The sequence below is a fragment of the Citrus sinensis genome, chromosome 3 (assembly GCF_022201045.2).
Source record: "Citrus sinensis cultivar Valencia sweet orange chromosome 3, DVS_A1.0, whole genome shotgun sequence".
Classification (NCBI taxonomy): domain Eukaryota; kingdom Viridiplantae; phylum Streptophyta; class Magnoliopsida; order Sapindales; family Rutaceae; genus Citrus; species Citrus sinensis.
The window spans coordinates 3115522-3137976 of record NC_068558.1 but is presented as its reverse complement, the minus strand read 5'-3'; the positions used below and the strand labels follow the sequence as shown (position 1 = coordinate 3137976).

At 34.9% G+C, this 22455-nt stretch overlaps 2 protein-coding genes across 12 annotated transcripts in view; both read left to right on the top strand.

The window, feature by feature from the left end:
• Positions 1 to 1391: 1391 nt before the first annotated feature.
• Positions 1392 to 3583, top strand: LOC102621113 (dof zinc finger protein DOF5.6). The gene is made up of 2 exons (XM_025098755.2): positions 1392 to 1648; positions 2198 to 3583. The coding sequence occupies exons 1-2, from the start codon at positions 1595 to 1597 to the stop codon at positions 3074 to 3076; spliced, it is 933 nt and encodes a 310-aa protein (XP_024954523.1). The 5' UTR covers positions 1392 to 1594; the 3' UTR covers positions 3077 to 3583.
• A 2645-nt stretch (positions 3584 to 6228) lies between these two features.
• LOC102620162 (serine/threonine-protein kinase ATM) overlaps positions 6229 to 22455 on the top strand; it is a 38252-nt gene continuing 22025 nt past the window's right edge. For 5 of the 11 annotated variants that reach the window (XM_025098747.2, XM_052437197.1, XM_025098746.2 and 2 more), the window contains exons 1-30: positions 6232 to 6402; positions 7072 to 7180; positions 7298 to 7441; positions 8115 to 8276; positions 8375 to 8570; positions 8673 to 8829; positions 8927 to 9066; positions 9195 to 9282; positions 9672 to 9775; positions 10595 to 10693; positions 11212 to 11268; positions 11464 to 11548; positions 11865 to 11939; positions 13267 to 13308; positions 13402 to 13472; positions 14379 to 14427; positions 15171 to 15242; positions 16297 to 16452; positions 16555 to 16647; positions 16832 to 17016; positions 17427 to 18036; positions 18127 to 18198; positions 18324 to 18479; positions 19512 to 19637; positions 20331 to 20458; positions 20656 to 20812; positions 20951 to 20997; positions 21089 to 21152; positions 21241 to 21315; positions 22231 to 22350. In XM_025098747.2, the coding sequence (XP_024954515.2) occupies positions 6334 to 6402; positions 7072 to 7180; positions 7298 to 7441; positions 8115 to 8276; positions 8375 to 8570; positions 8673 to 8829; positions 8927 to 9066; positions 9195 to 9282; positions 9672 to 9775; positions 10595 to 10693; positions 11212 to 11268; positions 11464 to 11548; positions 11865 to 11939; positions 13267 to 13308; positions 13402 to 13472; positions 14379 to 14427; positions 15171 to 15242; positions 16297 to 16452; positions 16555 to 16647; positions 16832 to 17016; positions 17427 to 18036; positions 18127 to 18198; positions 18324 to 18479; positions 19512 to 19637; positions 20331 to 20458; positions 20656 to 20812; positions 20951 to 20997; positions 21089 to 21152; positions 21241 to 21315; positions 22231 to 22350 (3708 nt within the window). In that variant the 5' untranslated portion in view covers positions 6232 to 6333. Of the gene's footprint in view, positions 6403 to 7071; positions 7181 to 7297; positions 7442 to 8114; positions 8277 to 8374; positions 8571 to 8672; positions 8830 to 8926; positions 9067 to 9194; positions 9283 to 9671; positions 9776 to 10594; positions 10694 to 11211; positions 11269 to 11463; positions 11549 to 11864; positions 11940 to 13266; positions 13309 to 13401; positions 13473 to 14378; positions 14428 to 14617; positions 14838 to 15170; positions 15243 to 16296; positions 16453 to 16554; positions 16648 to 16831; positions 17017 to 17426; positions 18037 to 18126; positions 18199 to 18323; positions 18480 to 19511; positions 19638 to 20330; positions 20459 to 20655; positions 20813 to 20950; positions 20998 to 21088; positions 21153 to 21240; positions 21316 to 22230; positions 22351 to 22455 lie in introns of those variants that run through there. The other 6 variants (XR_003065432.2, XM_006476717.4, XM_052437196.1 and 3 more) reach the window with 6 other exon arrangements.

Sequence of the window (22455 nt, the reverse complement as noted above, 5' to 3'; positions counted from 1 at the left end):
TTCAACTAGTGCTTGCGGCTTTGGTGAGTTGAGTTTTCAGTCATAATCTTTCTCCATATTCAAAAGAAACCTAAAGTTCCATTCACACATGCATGCAAATTATGTAGCCAGACAAATTAACATGTTGAAGCCCCAAGCATGCATGCATGCACACAAATTGGCATCATGGTTAGAATTTTCTGAAGGATGAAATAATCATTCTGATGATTGAAATGATCATTAATTCCGTACTTGGTCCGCTAAAATCAAAGAGATGATAATTTTATTCTCGGAAATTATCTATGATTCCTAAGTGCATGGGCTACGAAGTAGTGCCTACTAAGAGAGATTGATCACACTCTCAGTCTCTCCCTTATACGAAGTCATTAACCGGCAGTTGTACGGTGATACGTGGGCACAAAACACTTTATTCACCTGACAGTGTGTACTTTGGGCCCTATCAGCTTAGTGTGCTCTTCACGCAATCAGCCTGGAGCCCTAAAGCATCCATCCTCGTGAACTCATGCCACCTTTGATTCGAGCTAAACTTATCTTTGTTTTTGAATCCGAGAACCTGGGTGGGAGAATTCTGTACGAATTTTAAGCATTTGAAAAAAAAAAAAAATAGAACGTAGATGAATCACATGGAAAGAGTAATGCTTTCTAGCAAAAAATAAAAAATCCAATAATAAATCGATAACATTTTCTCCAATGCTTTATCATTCATCTTTTCTAGTTTTTTTTTCATTAGTCAGGAATTATCAAACTTTTGAGCACATTCATAAAACCATAAAGTGTTAATATTAACGATGACAATCGGATCAGTATACAGCGTGGACAATTGAATTTGCTTTTGGCAATGCATGGCCATAGATGATAGTAGCTCCATGGGGAGGGGGAGGCACGTGATACGGGGGTGGTAGAGGAATCGATCCTTTGCTTGAAGGAGGAGGGCGAGGGGGGTCCAGTAATAAGGGCCCGCAAGTGGAGTGCCCTTTCGTTATGCTCTCTCTCTCTTTATCGAAAACCCCAAAATTTTTATTCTCTCATTACTATCCTTGTTCCTGTCCCCTCTCAGCTTCTGTCACGTCAAAAATGAAAAATGGACCCCTAGTCTACAAGTTGTGACGACCACGCCGCGATCTCTGACGTATATCTTTCACAATCTAACGGCTCTAGTCGATGCAACACAAGGATTGTGATTCGGTTGGAGTCCGTTCACTTATTTAACTGGGAGGAGTTATAGTCAAGCTGAGGTAAGGTGTGGGCCCACTGTTATAGCAGTAGACGGACATTGTAGCTGTAGGGGCCCACGAATTGTTTGCCCACCGACGATGTGTGGACCGTAGCTGCAGATAATCAGCTATACTACTCTCTACACAGTCTATACACTACTTCAGGTCTACCAGCTGCTTTCTCTGCCCTTTTATATTAATCAGTCCTGACAAACAACAATTCACAATTCACTCGCTCAGTCTCTTCTTATCTTCTCTTCTTGCTCACAACTCAAACTTGTAATCTTTCTTTCTCCCTCGAGCACACTCACACTTATTGAAAGGAAGTGTTTTGGAAAAGAAGGGTTCTAATTACTTCTTAGTAGCTGGCTTTAATTTGTATGATGGGTCTTACTTCATTGCAAGTCTGCATGGATTCATCTGATTGGCTTCAGGTAATTATATACCATGCATTGACACTTTCATTGCCTCTATATATGTCTTTCATCAGCTTCAATCATTGTTTCTCAAACTAATTTAGGCTACGATCAGTTCTATTTTAATTAATTGGCATGGCTGGGAACTCCATTTTCAAATGAAGACACTTCCAGTTTCCTCAAGCTGGCTAATTCGCAATACAAGATTTGATCATTTACATGCGCAGTTTCGATTCAACCTTTTTTTATTCCCCCTTTTTCAAAAGTTTTCTACCATTTTCAAGGAACTTATTTTAGGTACAAGAATTCAAAATATGCGTGATTAATAATAGAATTTGCCATTTCAGCAATGCTACAAAGCAGTTTGCTTTTCGGGTTCTGTGTAGCCATTGTATTTTCTAGCATTCCCATTCAGACATTCCACTAGTTGATGTCTGAAAAGGCAAGTGAGAATGTTTAGTACTTGCAGTACTCGACATCCAAGAGAAGACAAAAGAATGTCTATATCCCAATTAAGCTGAAGCATTTAAAATGCATTTCGCATTATTAATTTGTTTCCCATTTCAGGGTTCGATCCACGAGGAGTCTGGCTTGGATTCTTCTTCACCATCTGGTGACATGCTCACTTGCTCAAGGCCTTTGATGGAGAGAAGGCTAAGGCCCCCGCATGATCAGGCTCTCAAATGTCCCAGGTGTGACTCTACACATACCAAATTTTGCTACTACAACAACTACAGCCTCTCTCAGCCAAGGTACTTTTGCAAGACTTGTAGAAGGTACTGGACCAAAGGTGGCACCTTGAGGAACATTCCTGTTGGTGGTGGCTGCAGAAAGAATAAGAAAGTTTCTTCTAAAAAATCAAACGATCAGTCCATGAACCAAAACCCCGGATCATCATCTCATAATCCCACTGATCTCCAGCTTTCATTCCCAGAAATGCAATTTTCACACCTTGGTAACATACTTGGGGCTCATGGCACACTTGCTAATAACCATAATTTTATGGATAATAAATATAGTGCCATGCTTGAAAACCCTAGGCCTATTGATTTCATGGAGAATAAGTTAGAAGCTATAGTTGGTAGTTCTAGAAATTATGATTTTATGGGGAATAATGGTGATATGGGTATGGTTGGAGGGCTAGGGAATTTGAGTCATCACCATCAAGAGGGACTAACACCAAATGTTCATAATCTTTGCTCTCCATTTGGGATGTCTCTTGATGGAACTGGTGGTACTTTCATTGATGGCTGCCAGAGGATCATGCTTCCATATGATGCAAATGAGGTTCAAAATGCAATCGATGTGAAGCCTAACGCCAAGCTCCTATCTCTTGACTGGCAAGACCAGAGTTGTTCTGACGTTGGATACCTAGGCAATTTGGGATCATCATGGAGTGGCATGATGAACGGTTATGGATCATCCACTACAAATTCTTTGGTCTAAAGTGCTGATCCAACTTCCAAGGCAGTGACTGTGAAATATTTGCTTTAATTAATTAGTTATTAGTCTAGATTAATTATCCAGTTATTTCCCAGTAACATATATGCCTTTGATGGATTTTTTTTTTTTTTTGGTCATTTATTTTTGTGTGAAGGCGGTCTTTGATCTTCACTCACTTGGCGACATGCAGAAGTGTGAACACGAAATTTCAAGAATCCAAAAACGACTGCCTTAGTGTTGGCTTTGTATTTTTGCTCTTTTTTTTAATGATCTTTCGTCTAATTTGGTGTCTTGGCCACGTAAGACATTCAAAGCTCTAGATTTTGTTGTAATTTCGAGGAAGATAACATATATATAGTAGTGCTTTATTTTATAGTACTAAAGAACGTGCTTTATTATAGTAGTTATTAGTTATTTATCTTTACATGCTGATGTCTGTGTGTTTTGTGAGTGATTGCGTTTTTGTGTATTTGTGTTACTATTGATAAAGAAACTCACTCGTCTGTGTGCTTTGGAGGTTTAGAGACATGAAAGGAGTTTAAAAGCAGAGTTTCCCCGGAAAGCCAAAAAATGGGGGGAAAAAAGAAAATACTCTTTGGGGTTTGTGCACTGCATGTGACTCCATTTTTCTTTGGTGACAAAAATGTGCATGGCATGTGCCATATAATTGACATGATTTGATTAAACTGCAGTAATGACCTGATCAACTGAATCAAATCGTGTCAATAAAGCCCGCGGAATAGGAGGAAAAGAAATAAGAAGTTATATTCAAAGACTTGGAAGTCATGTCTTCTCCGTATTATCACATTGTATAGGTTCATCGATCGTTTACGAATAGGCACAAGCAATTTCTTCTTCTTCATCTTTTTTAATGATGACATTATTTTTTTAAGTAACCACTATACTATCTACTCATTTCAAAAGGCAAAAAGTCAAATTAATTAGGATTCTTTCAAAATCACATGAAACTCTATCCGGGATTATTTTTTTTTTTTTTAAGTTTGAACTGTCTAGCTTATTGTTGTTTTTATTGTGCAGATGATCGATTTATTATTTTCACGAGGAAAAAAATTTGGCTAAAATTATGCCTATATTACATTTCGATCTAGGTGAAATTATCCATAAGATATAATCCCAATACTTGAAAGACGTTTAAGATAGGTATTATTAGACTCAATCTTTATTTCTTATTTATAAGATATAATCCCAATACTTGAAAGACTTTTAAGATAGGTATTATTAGACTTAGTTTTTATTTCTTATTTTAGAAAGGAAACCAACAAATCAATCAGCCTTTGACTGAATAGGAGAGTACTTACTCTTATAATGTATGAGTGAAGTAGATATCTCTTGAATATTTTCGTGAGTGGACAATGCTTTAGAATATTTAATGTGAATGGAATAGACACTTCGATAGTCTTTTTTGTTATAAAATGTGAGTGAAGTAAACGTCTTTCAAATATTTTCATTGTGATTGGAGTAGACACCTTAATAGTCTTCTCCCTTACAAAATATGAGCGAAGTAAATGCTCCTTGAATATTTTCATGAGTGGAGTAGACACCAGTAAAGTGGACATTTCTTGAATTTTTTCCTGAGTGAGGAGTGCTTTATAAAATTTAATATAAGTGGAGTAGACATCTCAATAGTCTCCTCAGTCCTCACTTATGAAATTTGAGTAGAGTAGACATTTTTCGAATATTTTTGTGAACGGAGTAAACATCTCCACAATCTTCTCACCTATAAAACGTGAGTGGAGTACACACCTCTTAAATATTTTCTTGAGTGGGTAGCATACACGAGTCTTAATAATATATTAATGTACACGAGTCCTAGTAATATCAATAATAATTGTAAATTAATGTAATATCAGTAATAATCGTGTATATTAATATTAAATAATTAAAAAAGAAACCGACATAGTGTCTAGAGATGGCAAAAAAGTTTGGGTCCGGCCTAGATCTGTAAAGATTCGGATGATCCCAATCCAAATTATCTAGATCATCATATTAAAAAATACGGATCCGGATATTAAAATTAAAGATCTGTGCAGATCTGGATCTTGATCTATATGTAAGTGCATCGGTAAAATTGGATATCTGGATCAGATTTTTTTTAATTAATTAATTTATTAAATTAAATTAAAAAAGGTAAGTTAACTAACAAAAAAAAATCAAATCTATGTGGATTTGTGGGTGGTGTCTTTATTTGTGATGTTTTTAAATGGAATCTATGTGGATTTGTGGTGTTTTTATTTATGGATTTTTGGTAGATGTTAGACTTGAATTTATATTATTTTTTTATGTTTGATTTATGCTACGGTATTTTTATTAGTAGATCTATGTGTTATTGTATGTTAATTCTAAGTGTTGAATTATTGATTGTTGAATTATGATTGGACTTTATTTAATTTTCTTAGGTGAATTTGTTGAATTTTAAATTATATATGAATTTATTATGCGGATCTGGATATCCGGAGAATCCCTCCGCAATTTTTGATCTAAATGTAGATGCGAATTTAAAAATATCAATCTGGATTTGGATATAGATGCACCTACATCTATATCTAGATTCAAATTTTACCATCCTTAACCGTGTGTAATTATAAATGAAAGTGGGTGTATTTTGTTATTAAAGGGGTTCATTGGACTTCCTATGGGAACCGATTCTGTCAATTGAGTCCAATGAGGAAAGGCGACACATGTACAATCGAAATAGACCAAGTTCTAACTTCGAAAGCCCAATTCGGATCAGCTTAATTGCAGCGATCGATTGAACACGAGTACACGACAAGTCCGCTATAGAGAATTTTAAATTTCCTTTTCAACTCTCTGTCTAAATTCCAATATATCTATATTTTCTTATTTTCTGATTTAATAGACAGAATAATTTTTTTTCCTTGAAAGGAAACATGATTCATTGACCATTGCTGATAATTGATGAATCTAGTAAACGAATGAAATTCAATTAAAAAAAAAAACTTTTATCCGGGTGATGGGATCAATATTTTTCTATGTCTAGGAGATTAGATTAAAAGTACGTAAAGGATTTCCGTGAATTTTGAAATGTGTAGGGGTACATTTGTCATTCCATTATTCCACCGCCTCTCCTCCACAATGTAAACAATTACAAAGCAGTACCTCACACACGCTACTCAACAGTCACCAACGGGCATATATATACATTTGAAGTCACTAAAACCCTTGACTTCCAGTGATCATCCTCACTTCAATTTCCCGCCAATCGGCCCAATCCTCTGGCGATGGTAACTTCTACAGACTTGCAGGAGATCATATCAAAGCTATCATCTGATAAAGCCAAAGCTAGAGAAGTAACGATTTACTTCATTAACACTCTGTTCTTTTTCTGCTTGGTTGCCAAGAAAATGTGAGATAACTTGCCAAGATAATGTAAGATAATACAACGCAAGAAATTTCTGGAAAATGAAAGAAAAATTTAAAATGGCCAAAAAACCTGACCTATTTTTTCCTAGTTTATTGCCAGTAAAATGCAAGCAATAACAAATTGGAAGAAACTGTTAGAAAAGAAGAGAAAACTAAGCTCTAAGTTCATTATACGATGCGATTTTTTAAGACTTCCTTTCTTTTTTCTTTTTTAATCATTTTATTACTGTTCAAATGCTAATTTCTTTTTGGTTTTGTTTCTGTAAAATTCATAGGAATTGGCTTCACTGAGCTAATTGTTGCATTAGGTTAGAGTATTGTTTTTTCTATTATTAATTTCTTTGCTTCTTATTTCTTAAATGTTGATGCAATTTTTTCAACATCTCACATTTCCTCAATAATAAGTATCAATTTTATGAAAAAGGATGGAACTTAACTGTGAAAGTTATTGTATTTGGTTCACTTGAGTGAGTCTGTTTTTTTGGCCTCAGACGACGATTTGATTTTTAAGTTCTGTCATTTTCTCAATTTTATTAATAACTAGTTCATACTTTCACTTTAGTTTGTATTCATGTGATATTGATTTGTGTGTTCAGGAAGGAATAAAATTATTGTGTACGTGGTTAGAAGGTGAAAGATCAGTTGCATTCTGCAAATTTCTTGGACAGAACACTGCAAAGTTAAAACCCAATGAAGTTCCTCACTGTAAGATTGACATGCATTCACAATTTGTCTATGGGCCTTGAAGAGACATTGGCAAATAATTGTGAATCAGAGAATTGAAGGGTATTTTATTTTATTGTTTTGTTTTTGCTTTTGCAGCTGATACATGGCCATTTCTTATAACATTGCTCATGCGCTGTATATCATCGGAAATATCTGGAAACAAGCGACGACCTCCGAAGATCATTTTTGCAAAAGCTCTTCGAGTTTCTGTTCAACGGGCTGAAGATGTTAAGTTTTCAGGTCAGAAATTGAATGTTATGGTGTAGGCTATGGTTATATAATTAATAAACTTATAATAAAAGTGGGTTCTATTGTTAAGAAGCATACATCTATCAGTTATGTTTAAGCCTAAATAATGCCCTTAATCAGTTGAAATTAAATTGGAAAGAATGGCCAGAGACTGATGCCGGACAATGGTAGATTTGTTCATCTGACGAGTAGCTAGGGTTAGGCGGTGGAGTAATGAACTGGGCTTGAAAACTTAGAGAACTGTCTTCTCTCCTGACTCTTTAAAAATTGGTTGTGAATTACTTTATTTAGATATTAGAGGCACCTTATTAGGAACCCAATTAAAGTAATGTTATTGGCGATAGTCAATGTATGACACAGTTGTCTGTGTAACTTTCTTTTCGGAGAAAACTAACTGAAATACTTTGGCCACGTTTTATTTGGTATAATGGATCAAAATGGGAGGTCTTATCATCAAAATAATCTTTGCCTAGACACATATGGTGCTGAAGAAGTTAATTTTTGTTAATTACATTAAAACGTACATTTTTCCTGGAAATTGTTCACAATCAGGAATATAGTTTTGTAGTTTCAAATTTGTGATTTATCTGATTGGATAACTATTAACCAATTATATCTGATTGAGCCACAATTCTTTGCTTGTTTTTTTTTTATTCTCTGACAGGAATGTTGTTGCCTCTATTATCTGCGGTTAAAATGCTTTTTAGTCATGTATTAGATGTGTTAAGCAATGTTCAAAGTTTTCAGTCGGAATATGGGATTATGCTTCGGCATCTTTTGGCTGTCAGAGGTTATCGTTTTCACATGAGGAAACGCATTTATTGTAGTGAGTATCAGTTCTTTTCTCCAAGTGAAACTGTCCCTGTTAACCATTGTTTCACTGACCTTATATTATATTATTTTTTCATAATCTAATTTGGCAAGACCTGTTGCTACTATTCATGGAGAAGGTGGAATCGAGCTTGAGTGACAAAAATAATAGTCAATATAATCATAAAGAGGAGGTTTTTCGCCATATCCTTACTCTTCAGTCGCTTCTTGAAAATCCTCCCGGAGATTTTCCGGAAATTCTCAGGGATGACATAGTTAAGGGATTTGTTCGGATATTTTCTTTTGTGAGGTATCCAATCCTCTGAGAAGCTGTTTCATGTCAGACATTGTTTAAATTTTGCTTATTATTTTATGGTATTTAGTGCTAATTCCTTGCTGTAACATTTTTCAGGGATGAAGGGAAGATTTCACGCAAGCTTATCGAGTGCATTAACATGTACTTGCTGAAGGATGGTCCGAATTTGGGCTGTCAGTCCCTAGAGATCCATGATGCCATCCGGCATTTTATTTACAGTTGTTGGTTAACAACCCATGATCGTGGTCTTAAGGTTTCTAAACCATTCATGTTGGAGCAACTTAGCTTTTCCTAATCCTGAATGTTTTGGATTAGTCACACTTATGTGTTTATTTACCTTTCTTTTTTAGGATGCACTTTATTTTTATGCAAGGTTACAATTAAATCTAACTAGAGGTGCTGATGATGCGAGTTCTCTGGTAGAACAACTTCAGGATGTTATATTTAAAGAACTAGATCAAACCAATTTACCTGTTTCCAGTGTTTCCAGGTGAGTGTTTTTGCTCTTTGTTCTTTTTGTTCTCTTCTTTTTTAATTTTTAATTTTTAATTTTTTGGGCTCCTCTTTACTGGAGGTCCAAGGTGCTGTCTGATGGATGTTTGTGTGATATGCATTCAGGAGTGATGGGATAAAGGATGATAAAATTGTGACTTTAAGCAGCTCTCAATGTGGTCTAGTGGAGCTTGCTGCACTCGTCTTTTATCGGGTAGTTATTCCATGCTTCTTTAGCTTCCTCTTAGTCTTGATGTGCAGAAACCTATTTTATGTGGATTGTGGGACTTATGCTTTTTTCCTTTTCAACTTTTGGGTGACTGTTACATTATAGTTCAACAGTAATTTTTTTCCCTCCTATATGTTTTTGGGATGTCAGAGTTTATATATTTTACTACGGTGCTGGATTATATGTTCCCATTTCCTGACCAAAAACTCTTCTTGATATTGTAGAGTTCCCACTGATTTGATGGCTTTATTCCTAATCTGTTGAACTTTTCAAAATCATGTGTGTTTGTATTATGCTGTGTATAATCATAACTATGAATTATTTGCCACTCAAGAAACTTGTTTCTGAGAAAAAAATTGAATTTACTTCATCAGGCATGTGTTAATATTTTCAAAGCACCATCAACTGAAAAACGAATTAGGAGGGAGCATGCTGCTGGTTCTCTAAAGGAGGCGCTCATGAAAGGGAAGTGGTTATGGTAAGCCTCATTGCAGAGTAGTAGATTTTCAAACCCTTTTTTTCCCTCTTTTTTCTCAAAGAAACAAGATTGGGTTCCCTAAAGAATTGTTTCAGTTTATGCAATATACAGTTTATATCATCTTCGGTTGAAATGAAGCACTGTTTTCAATATTTTCCAGTGTTTTTCATTATGTACTGATATGGATATGGGAGATAATGTAACTATTGTGTTCAGTGTACTGTGGTTTGTGACAGTTTATATAAAATCAACTTAGTTAAGTATTCAATTCCCTCAATTAGTCTTCCCTCTTCAATGACAGTCATATAGTAACTTTTTGCCTCAAAAGCAAAGCATGTGTATCAATTAATAGGCTGAAGATGACTGATAGCAGACGATTTCTTTTTTTGAGGCAGCATGTTGCTGACTTATAAATTTTGAGTTCTGATTGAATTCTATAACATTGTTCCCTGGGAATTGCATTCATGGTTGTTATTTCTCCAACATACAATAAACTTCTTGGTGATATATTTAAAAGTAACACAGTAAGATTGTACTAACTGTGCTGTTTGGTGATGATGATATACTCTAGTTTAGTGTTTGTTAATGATGGTACTCTTTCATTAAGTGTTTTTTTTAATGATAATATCCTTTAAATCAAGTAGTTATATTGAATTTTTGTTGCATTAGTTAAACTTCATTCTCAATGCTTCAGTCATTGTTTCCATTTTGGTGTAGTGCTATTCTTTTATCACTCTCTCTTTCATTCTCTCAATCTTTTGTCATCCATCTTCATATGTAAATTTTGTATTACATTGATAATTTTTTATTCTTCTACAGGAATGCCACATTTTGTTATCTCATTCGTAATTATTATACTCGCATGAATAAGGATCTTTTCGTGTACTGGTTTGATGGCATTTGCACAAGTTTTAAAAGGTAGTTATATCTAAGCAAATATTCATTGTGGACTTTTTCAATTTTATCTAATTATATTCACTTCTGTGGTATTCTTCTCTTTTCATGAGATCCAGTGTAATTGTTAATTATTAAAAAAAAAAAAAACTTCTACCTAGGTTGAGAAAGAGAGTTTTTATATACTCTCCATATTTCTAAGTTTTGTTTCCTATTTCATTTCCCAGCACTTTTTCTGGTATTATTTTTGTTCAGTTACATGCATCCAATTAACTATCCTGGTCACACCTTGGTCTGGGTGTGTATGCATGCATGCATCCATTTGCTGCTAGTCAAAGAATGTGTCAGGATTTTATGAATAATTTGTGCAGCAGGTGCTTAATGAAAGACATTGTCCTAATTTTCTTGTTTCCCCACAGATGGGGTATAACAGCAAACAATTACATATCTGTAATGGCAATATTACTTCGTACCTGAATGCTTCATGCATATCAATCCTTTTTAGTATCATTTTTGGTTTAATGAGTCTGGATATAATGCAGAATCTTGAATGATGCGAATATGGGGCATACTTATGATGGATTGCTATGGACTTTGCGGTATGCTGATCTGATTTATATTACTGATACTTTATTATTGAAGTGTCTGAGTCTAGACGAGGATTGCCTACATAATTTTGAGAACAGTGTGTTTGCTATATCAGTGATGAAGCTAATTTATAATTTTGCAATTATACTTTTCTTTCTTTCTCTTTACCTTTGTGTCCTCATATGTTTATATATTTGCATCTAAAGGAGCTTGCAAAGACTCTCTTGTGTGTTATTACTTCCAATTTCGCGAGTGGAGATTCCATCTAGGACATCTTACAACCTGAATGAGGCATGTATTTTCCTCTTCCTTTGACCCTTCTTAATCTATCTTTGTGCCACCTTTTTCCCCCCCTTTGGTTGTTTGCATTTTGGCATATACCTTTCTGAGTCAGGTTTAGCCTTGAAAAGGAGTGATGTTTGGGAGAATTGTAATAGAAACATTGTAATCCTAAATTTTCATTTCAAGGCTGGTTCATAACTGCCTTATTTTTGAAAACTTATGATATTATGTTCTTCTGAATTTGCGTTTATGCTAGGTCTATTTTCAACTTGTCTTGGTAAATGCTAAATGCTATCAATGAGCAATTTGTTCTTCTCTTCTGCAGTTTGATTGTGGTTGGCAATTAGTATGGAACTGTCTGATGCATGGGTTACCGATATTCAGCAATGTGACCACTGTGGTAAGTTTTCATATAAATAATAATCTCCTGTATTGTCAATGATTACTGAATTCAGTTTATTCTCAATTGGTTGGGAATTTGCTTTTTCCAGTTTCCATCCATGTACTTTCTGTGCGGATATTTTATTATTAGCGAGCGTCAGTTTTTCCTGTCTAGAAGATTATTCTGGGATGCAATATTGATATATTGCTTGCATATTACTGCTTTGGCAATATATCATCTCCCTTCTCAAAAACTTGAAGTACTGTTGTACCTGCCCAAAGTTTAAGTATATCACACATGCTAAGTCTATTAAGCTTTCTTGTTCAAATTGTTAGGAAATTTAAAGGGAGATTGCCAATTTCCCCCCACAGTAATCAACATAGACCATTTTCCCCCCTACTGTTTTTATAATGGCCAAAACCCCCCCTGATAGCGTGAGTTTACAATATTATCCTTATTTTCAACTACTCTTTTATTTATATTCATTATAAATTAAATAAATCCCATGAATAGAAACTAAATAAAAAATTAAGCATTAAAACAAGAAATATATGTTTTGATATGAACAAAAAAATTAATAATAAAATTTTTTTCTTGTACTTATTTATTTTGTGAAAATTTTCTTATAATAAATATATAAGAAAATTATTATAAAATGATAAAAAATTTATTATAAGAAAACTTGAATGACAAATAAAAATTTATTATAAGATAAATAATAAAATATTTTGCTTATACTTTTTACATTTAATTTTAAAATATTACAAAATGTTTATTATAAGAAAATGTTCACAATATAAATAATTACAAGAAAAAAAATATTTATTATTAATTTTTTTTTGCTCATATCAAAACATATATTTATTGTTTTTAATACTTAATTTTTTTATTTAGTTTGTATTCATTTAATTTATAATAAATGTAAATAAAAGAGTAGTTGAAAATAAGGGTAATATTGTAAACTTATACTGTCAGGGGGGTTTTTGGCCATTATAAAAGCAGCAGGGGGGTAAATGGTATATATTAATTACTGTAGGGGGAAAAGTGGCAATCCCCCGAAATTTAAATGAAGCTTTCTTGTTCAAATTGTTAGGAAATTTAAATGGTAAAGTTACTATCATGTTGGTGAATCTCTCTTCAGTTCCATTGACGCATAAAAAGAAAGCAGAAGTGAACTTTTTCTGCGTAGATATTATGATCTTTTTTGTTGAATGATCTAATGGTTCAGATGTCTTGAAGATTTCAAATTCATCAATGATTCTATGTAGTTCTTTGAGCTTCTTCTTCAATGTTCATTTATATCTTTGAGCTTCTACTTCCATGTTCATTTATCTAATTCATGCAGGTGGATGCTGCTTTGGTGCTCCTTGGAAGCATCATTTCGTGTGTGAGTTCATGCTTCCATGGTTCCTTTTGTTCCTTCACACACACACACACATTTTTCTCTCTTGTTGTGCAATTACTGAATTCCTCCTTTTAGGATTCAATTAATACATATCTTGTGCCACAAGATGTTTGGGATCTTCAGTTATTCAAACAAATTCCATCAGTGTAAGTGCATCTTTCTTTTTCTTAGTTACAGGATGGATAGAATATATCTCCTCTGATGAAAATTCCAGAGAACATATATCTGAACTGTTATCAATCTTTGTTAACTGCAACCTTTCGCATTGGCCTTAATAAAGCCCTCGTTTGCAATGTTACACTTTTCAAAGAAAAGAAAGGTTCAAGTTATTATAGCTGGAACCTTTCAATTGACGGCCAAACTTCCATCAGATATTATGTTATTTTTTTGTCCTAGTGGGTGCTACATTTTTATTTCAGTGCTGTGAATTGAAATACGAAGTTTCTGTTTGAAGCAAATTAATGAATGAGGATTCACGCTGGGTTGCGAAGCGAGGGGATTGCTTAATCTTCAAAGTTATGTTTGGGGATTTAAAGTATTCTTTAACACTTTGAAGATTAAAATGTAAAAAAATAAAAGTAAATAAATGGAAACTCTTATTAGAAGCAAAGAGCTGTAAGGAGATGAACCAGCTGGGAAACTGGTGGTTGGTAATGTACTCCTGGATTTATCTGTTTCTAAATCTTGTATGGCAATGCCCATTATTATTATTACCCAACTGGCTTGCTGTAGCTCCTGTTAAATATCGACTAAACATTTTGTAAGTACCAGGTGAGAAAATGTAACCTGGAGTGCTAAGTTAGACTACAATGCTGAGGTTTTATGCTAACAACATCTTTCAAATGTTTGATGGATCACATCATAAGAGTTTAACTTGATAGTAGAAAAGGTTATAGTGTCTCAAACTATCTGTAAGCTGGTCAGGGAGAGCAGGGAATCTGATTTTGTGTGAAATTTTATTCGCCTCATTTGGAGCACTTAAAATATCTGCTTAGTTATTTGTATTTTTTTTTTATAATTTTATTTGATCCGTAGCTATGTTGTTCATCCAGGTCTGTTTTGTACTTCATTGCGTGTTATTTTTCGCGGAAGGGTTCTCAAGTAAGTGGCTTCAGTTCACATTGTTTGGGTTTTTTCGTCTACTTGATGTCAATTCATATTGTTTTTTGAGTGTTTGATGGTACTTCCTCCTAGTTGTCCCAACACGCATTTGTCTTTGTTATAACTTCTGAGGAAGCATTAGTATCAAGAACTTAAACTGACGGGGAAAAAGCCAGAATAATGTTTCAACTCTAACATGCATCCGGACGCGCGGCTAACGTTTGTTAGCGAACTTATATGTGGATTTGAACACAAAAAAACTTCGTTATTTTGTGCTATAATCTGATAGTGGAAGATCTGTTGGTCAAATGTGGTCTATTACCGTGTTGAGAAACCATTGACCCTTTGATCCTAGCAAAAGCTTGAGTTGATAGGAAAGGACTGACAAAAAAATTGAACTCTTACCAAAGGTATTAATTGTTTCTTTTCCACTGCTTTTGCATCAGACAAAGCGCACATTGTTATTGACTTTTGCTTTTTTACTTCCAAGTAACTACAGTGTGATCAGTTAAAAGAAAATTTACCGTGTCATATGACCCTTGCCATCCTGAGTTAAGGTATACTGAAGTTGCTTGGCTTGTATGATGGGATGGGCCTGGATAGTTTATTTGCCAGGCTTAACAGACTGATACTAAAGTGTTATCTCTTTTATTTTGACTGGTTCTTTTGTTTTCTTATAAAGTTAGAGTAATCAATACTAATGGGCATTATAAATCATGTCTATCGTCTCTATATTGGTGCAGGGTGATTATCGTGACATTTTTTATCTCAGGAAAAATCTATTAAGATCGACTTTGAGCTGTCTTAACTGGAAGGTTTGTTAGTTGTAAACTCATATGGTTAGTTTTCACAGTATTTGTTTTTATGTTGAAGTTTTGGTCTGATTTATTTTTGGTGCTCAGAGTTTAGTTCAATTGATTCCTATGCTTTTGGTCTCAAAAATCTTAGCCTTACATTTTCATAATGTTACAATCAAGTCCTACCTATATCACTCATCAATTAAAATGATGGATTAAAGCAAGTGTCATATCTCATACTGACATACTGGAATTGATGGAGAAGCAGTATGGAAAATAAGAAAGGGGAGCAGAAAGGAGAGGAAAACAGGGGAAATAAAGGGGAAAAACTTTATTCAATCTCAGACTCTCATCTTGTCTGTCTCAAAATTAAGACGTAAGGCTCTATTTATGGTGGCCATAGATCCAAATAAAAACCCAATCCAACTAAAGTTAGGAAAAATGGAAACCCTCATAAAAAACTGTAATTCAACTAAAGTTAGGAAATGTGAAAATAATATTAGAATAAAATCATAGTCCATCTTACATCAGGAACATTTGGGGTATTTACTCAATTCCAAGTAACTGTGATTAAAGTGGGAACATCAGGCAGAGGAATGGAGCTGGCAACCTGTTGAATTCCGTTGATTACACTGGTACATGGTAATATGCTCTTTCTGGGGCCTATTGTGGGATACAAACACAATGATATTTGGTCTCTCTTTATTTTGTAGGAAGGTTATGGTGTCAGGGCTAAGATGGAGGCATAAATATTCTATTCAATTGGTCTTATTTGTTTCATATTCTTTTTGGCCTTTTCTTATTGTCTCCTTTCTCATTCAATGAGGAAGGGGAGAAGACCGCACTTGAATTCACATCATCAATGCACACTTGCATGGAGTGTCAAATTGGAAACAAGTTTGTGTCGTTTGGAATTTCATGTGCTGTTCATACACTTTAAATTTGAGCCTCAGGAAGGTTTCTGAAATTTCATATATTAAATATTCAATTTATAAACATTTGCTGCCTTCTGATGGGAAATTTGTTGAAGGTTGTGATGTTGTTTGTTAATTGCTAATCGTTTCTTATGCAGGACTGTTCGAAAATGGATGACCGCATGGTATTATTGTTACCAGCAGCTGTTTATGCTCTTTGTGCTGGTTGTTCGCCTTTTATTAGTTGCTTTAAATGGCCTCTTTTGTCGGACTCTTTTCTAAATGTTCCAGAGGCAGGAGTTGATTGGGTTAAGGTTTGTGCTGATTTATATTTTTTCCTTGCTAATTTCCGTGTGTGTTCTCAGACATTCATGTTTCGATTGAGAAGCTGAAATTTGGGGTTTGTTGTATTGTAGGTATATGAAAATGAGCATGAAAGGCAGCTTCAACTTTTTGAATGCTGTGTGGAAGTTCTGGCAAAAATTGATTTGGGATCTAGTAGTTCTAAGGTGATAGATTATTTTCTTTTTGTGTGTGTATATGTGTCTATATATATATCTATGTATGTATGTATATGTGTGTGTGTGTGTGTATTTGTGTTTCCTTTTTTTTGGGGGGGGGGGGGGGGGGTAGGTGAGGGGGGAAGGGGGACTTTTAACATATTTATAAGTTTGTAATTGTGTCTCTATTCAGGATTCATCTCAGTGCCATCAAAGTGTTCGTCTTCCCCGGCAGCTGAGAGATCAACTTTTGCATGAAATGGAGAGCTATATTCTTGGAGTTTTTTCGAATTGGAATACTGAGAATAGGTCTCAATTGGAGGTCATCTTTATGTGTGCAATAATATCTAATTTTATGTATGGCTCATTTTTAACAAGGTTAGTATCCTATCTGTATCCACAACTGGCAATGCCTTTACCTGGAAATATCTGTTTAATCGTTTATTATCTGCGACTGGATATGTCAAATCCTGTCTGAAGTAGCTTTAGCTTAGGATGATGGTATAATTTATTGAGAAGGATTTGTGCTTTGAGGTAGACTGATTAGATCCATATGCTCCATGTTATGAATAAGCTTGTAGGATGTTCATCTGGTTTCCACTGTTGTAACATTCATATAGTCTTTGACAATTTGGTCATGCACTGAATGATGCTTCTGTTCTATCTTCTCACTCTTAAGACTTTTGAAGTGTTCTTATGATTGTGACGTATTACTAATATTTCCTTGATTTTCTTTCTTAATTTTTATATTTTAAATAAACTTACGCTGTAAGCTTTACTTGCTTCAGGAAAAGAGAGGAGGCTTCATCATTTCTCTCAAAAGTGAGCCGGTACTTGTTAGAATTGCTAGATCATGCAATTAATTTAATGCAAGAAAGCCACAACAGTTTTGAATCTCTTAGGAGTTTGGGCTCTAACAATGATTTTAATGAAATAAGCTCCCTTGTGACTTCATTTAGAAACTTCATTTACTCTCCTATTTTTGTTAAATGTGGAGATCAAGATTTTTTGGATCCTGCACTTTACGATGCTGTAATACAGTCCATGGAGAGGGTTTTGAGGGTCCTGACCAGCCTCTATGAAGATTATTCTGATTGTCTGAGGAATCCTCAGTCGCAAATGATCCTCTCGGAACAATCTGTGTCTGGTACACAACTACAAATTTCTTGCCCGCCAAGTATTGGCAGTAGTAGGATTGTGGACATGGAGCTGGATGTGAATGAAGATGCCCAAAATGTGGATATTTTAACTGTCAATGGAAAAATTGCCTCAGGGATATCATGTTCAGCAGTGAAGTGGAAGTTGGACATGATATCACTAATTTCAAGTTTTTTCTCTATTTTACATGTTACTTGGGATATTCTGTTTGAACTCATGGGCAAAGAATGCAGCCAAGAGGTATATATATTTGCTACTTCATTAGTGCATATGTTATATATCCCGAAGTCCATAGGTGAATGTTATACTGTTCTGGCTCTTCTGCCTCAGGTTTGTGAGCAGATTTTGTACAGTCTTTGTCAACACCCCCATCTGTCCTCTTCTGCAAAAATTAGAGACTTGGTATGATAGTGTCTGGAGCTGCCTAAGATTATTAGGTTATTTACTGATTGTGCCTTTTTTATAGATTGTTGCGGATCATTCTTATTTCAATACTTGCTGTGTTTTCCCCTCCTTTCTTTCCACAGGTTAACTCAATGGATAACATGCTTGAGATACATAAGCTCGATTGTTTCAATATACTAACTGCTATTGATTATATACTGCGTACTCTGCTGTCATTGGAAACTGCACAAAAGGATAAGCTTGCTGGCTCATCTTTGAAGGAAAGGGAATCTGAAGAGGTAGCCAAAAAAATATGTGTTTGCCTTTATGTTTTTGGGAAATTTACTTTGCTTGGAGAAAAGGAAGTAATGACAATCAATTGTGTTCCATTATGTTTTTATAATTTAGCTTGCAGTCAGTCTGGAATTCTGATTTGAGTTTTTGGAATGTTAAGTTAAATCTATTAGTTGGTGAAGCTTGGTCAACCTTAGCAGAATTTAGCCATTTCAGAAGGTTCATTTGGTCTGGTATTGTTCAATCTTAGTGTTTCAGTAAGATGTCAGTTTGATCCTGATTGATGCATTTAGCTAGATGAGACATGGTTCAAATTAATTCTTTACAATTGTTAAATTTTGATGTGGGTTACAGTACTTGCTCCCATAATACCCCGTTCTTCATTTCTCACCACTCAACTACTAATGAGAAAGACCGTGGTTGGGTTCTGCTCAGGGGATTGAACTTCTTTCTGTCTTTATTTGAAGTAAGCTATAGCTTCAATACCTTCCTGTTCACCCAGTTAACTGATCCAAGAAGCATTCAATTATATCCCGTGTGATTCTATTTAACAAGTCTCTACTCTTTGATGATAAGATAACCATATTTCATGCTTCTTCTACCATGATGATATGCACTTGCATACATCTACTTCTTGGGGTTACCTGCTGCATTTTTAAATTCAAATAATTGTTGAGACCTATGTAAAATGCCTATGATTAATACTTGCTTGCATGTCTCTTTTAATCATGAATTCGGATTGTATGTATGCCTCATCTCTACATTCATATCCTTCATTGTACTGTGGATCTGACAATTTTGGTTATTTTACCATCTCTGTATTTGTTTGTTCCCATGCAATTTCTGTGCAATTCTCTATTCGCTGCCTTTGCTGTAAATGTTTTCTTTCCATTTAAGTGTTTGATTTTGGTAAATTGTCTTAAGATAACTGGATGTCAAATGTAGGTTCTGCTCTTAAGACCCATTTGGATTGTTTAACTGTTTGGAGTTTGTCCATTATGCTTTATCTGAAACCATTGCTTGATTTTGCTTTTCAGTGCCTGAGACATCTTGGGGCTCTTGTGAACAAAATTGCCGAATTCGGTCTTCTTGACTGGTCTGGTCGTGTTAAGCTGATTGATTGTATATGTTATTTTGTTTTAGTCACTCCTCAAGTTGGTCAGGTGATTACCATTTCATGAACATAATGATTCCTCTTGATAGACATGAACACTCACAAAACTTTGGTACAGACATGGCAAAATGACGTGCCAAATTTTCAATCTCAATAATTTTTTTTTTTTGTGTCATCGTTAAAAACAATTGAATCAGTTGTCTGGTTCCTATATGTATGTCTTAAAAGTTGTTGCCTCTCACATATGCAACTTGTATGGTATTCATTGTGAGACATGCAGACATATTGATACATAGGCATGCTAGCATGGCTGTCTAAAATATTTTAAAGGATGGGATGGGGTCACTAGTATTACAGTGTGTAAATGTGTGACACATTTTTAATGCACCATTCTAGCATTCTATTGAAACATATATGTAGAAAAATGATCAGTCCGTTGAAGTTGCACAATTCTAGCATACTGGATATGTGTCCCCAGAAGATTTTGGAGAAGTTGCACCTTGACACACATATGACTGTTCTATTGAAGTGTCTGTCCTTCATTTTTATTTTTCTTACCTTTGCAATTTCTGTTGTTGGTCTTTTTTATCATTCTTTGGTTTGGTTTGTAGTTCAAGTCCAAAATATTGGGAAGAACACATTTCTTTTCTCTTTTTGCCTTCTATATGATAAACTATTTATTGTTTTTTGCCTCCCCCTCCCTCAATATTCTTTGGCATGGTGGTGTTGTTACTCTCTCCAGACATTGATTGAGAGATTGCTGTCGATGCTCCAAGATCCTGATTATCGAGTTAGGTTGTTTCTAGCTAGACGTATTGGTGTTCTATTCCAGACGTGGGACGGCCATGGGGAGCTCTTCCAAGATATTTGGTGGGGTTCTAAGATACTTTGTTCATGTGTTTACTTATTTTTATCTCTTCTAAATAACACTGCTACTAGTCCTGTGAATGTTCTAGCATGGAATGATATACCATGTGTATTCATTTTTCTTTTAATTGTCTTATTTCATTACCAAGAAGTGTTTTCAATGTTAAAGTTATATTGGAATTCTTTGGTGATTTTTCCAGTTCCAATTTTGGTGTTGTTCTGGTTGTTTGCTCAAACGAAAAACTCGTTACTGCAAAGGAGGCCTTAGCTTCTGGTCCACAGTCTCGTCCCAAAATGGAAACAATTATTATTACTCTTATGCATCTAGCTTTGCAGAGTGAGAGCGTAGAGTTGGAGGTATTTATCTTGTTTGCTTGGCCTTGTTCTGAAACAGTTGAAACTAGTGGGGCCACCTCTATTGGACTGTTAGGTTCATATGCACTTTGAGGGGCAATGTTTTTGAACTCATTTGGTTATTCTTTCTGGCAATTGCAGGCTGTTTTCATGATGTGCACTGTGTCTGCTCTTTATCCTTGTCAGAGGTAAAAATTTATTGTCTTGTTTTGCATTCCTTTAGTAACTGTGGTTGTGTTTCCTTTTCCATTTTTTATTAGTATTGCTTCTTTTTTCTAGGGAATTGGTGAATGTAGCTCTTGATAATCTATCCCAGCAGCTTCAGTATACCACTAGGTGGAAGGTCGGCATCTACTCTCTATTTGAAGTTTATGAACATTCACTCTGCTGTTATCATTTTGCTTAACTATTTCATCTCCCCGCTTTTTCAGTACTTGGAGGAACTACTGGGTCCAATTCTCTTTTGCTGGGTTGCTTGTGGTGTTAGCTTAATTGCACTTGTCGAGGTAATGTGCTCACGGTGTCACAATGAACACTTAGCATGTCTGATGATTTGATTAGCCCATACAAGTGTAACAATATCATTTGGGAAACTTCTCTATTATATGGAATCAGCTGCATCTCATCTAGCTATGGTTGCAAGAGACATGGAGTTTCTAGTCCTACATGCATGGTTAACATAAATAAGTGGGGAGTTTGTTCAACTTTGTTCTGATCTTGGGCTAAAATTAGCTGGGGAGTTGAACTTTGATTATCATTGTGTTGTATTTGGCGGCCTTGTGAAATATTTATTGTGACAACTCATGTATCTTCTTTTTTTTCCTCAATATTATTTGAATTGATGCTGATATAATGATGATCTGGGTTGAGATCCCATATGACATTTTTGTCTCTCATATTTGTCCTTAATATTGCTTGTAATCCTTATGAGTTTGATGCTGACTGTCTAGCATTTCTTAATTATGCATGATGCTAACGGTCAAAGGTTCCACAAAAAATGGTGGGCACGCAATCCAACCTGGAGCTGGAGTTGCAATTATGAATTATATGCTATGTTATCCTATTCACTAGAGGCAATACATGCAGGAATTCTGTAATATTTCCTAGAGCTGCAGCCATGACACCTATTTTTTCTTCCCTTGATTTAACTCGGAACTAGGAGGGGTTGAGTTAATCAGTATTAATTATTGATTATTTTGCATTATGGTATTTCCTAAAATTATGTTGTTATATAATTGCTTAGGTTGCTTAGGTTATCAGATGCTTCATTATGAAATTTTCCCTACCAACTGTTTTTAATGTGAAGCTTTTGTCTTAACTTGATCCATTGTTTTCCAATTTAAGTTAAATTTTTAATTTTTATTTTTAGGCGGCTATACAGCCAATCATTCTGCTGCATGTGGTAATTATTTTTTTCGCAGATACGACGACTTTTTGTATCAGATGCAGAACCTTGTAATTTTGTGCAATACTGTTGCCATTGGCTTCTTCCCGCTCTAGTCTTGCATGGGGATACCTCCAACTTGAATTGGATGGCTAAGGTGGGTGCATATTCTTGACGTCTATCTTTTCTAAAGCAGGCTGATTAAACCTTTAAAAAAAAAAATTAGGATGAAACTTGATCAATTTAAAAATGACATAGCTAA

Coding starts and splice junctions, on each gene's coding strand:
- LOC102621113 (XM_025098755.2), top strand. CDS start 1,595: ATGATGGGTCTTACTTCATTGCAAGTCTGCATGGATTCATCTGATTGG. Junction 1,649..2,197: donor ATTCATCTGATTGGCTTCAG/GTAATTATATAC, acceptor TTCCCATTTCAG/GGTTCGATCCACGAGGAGTC.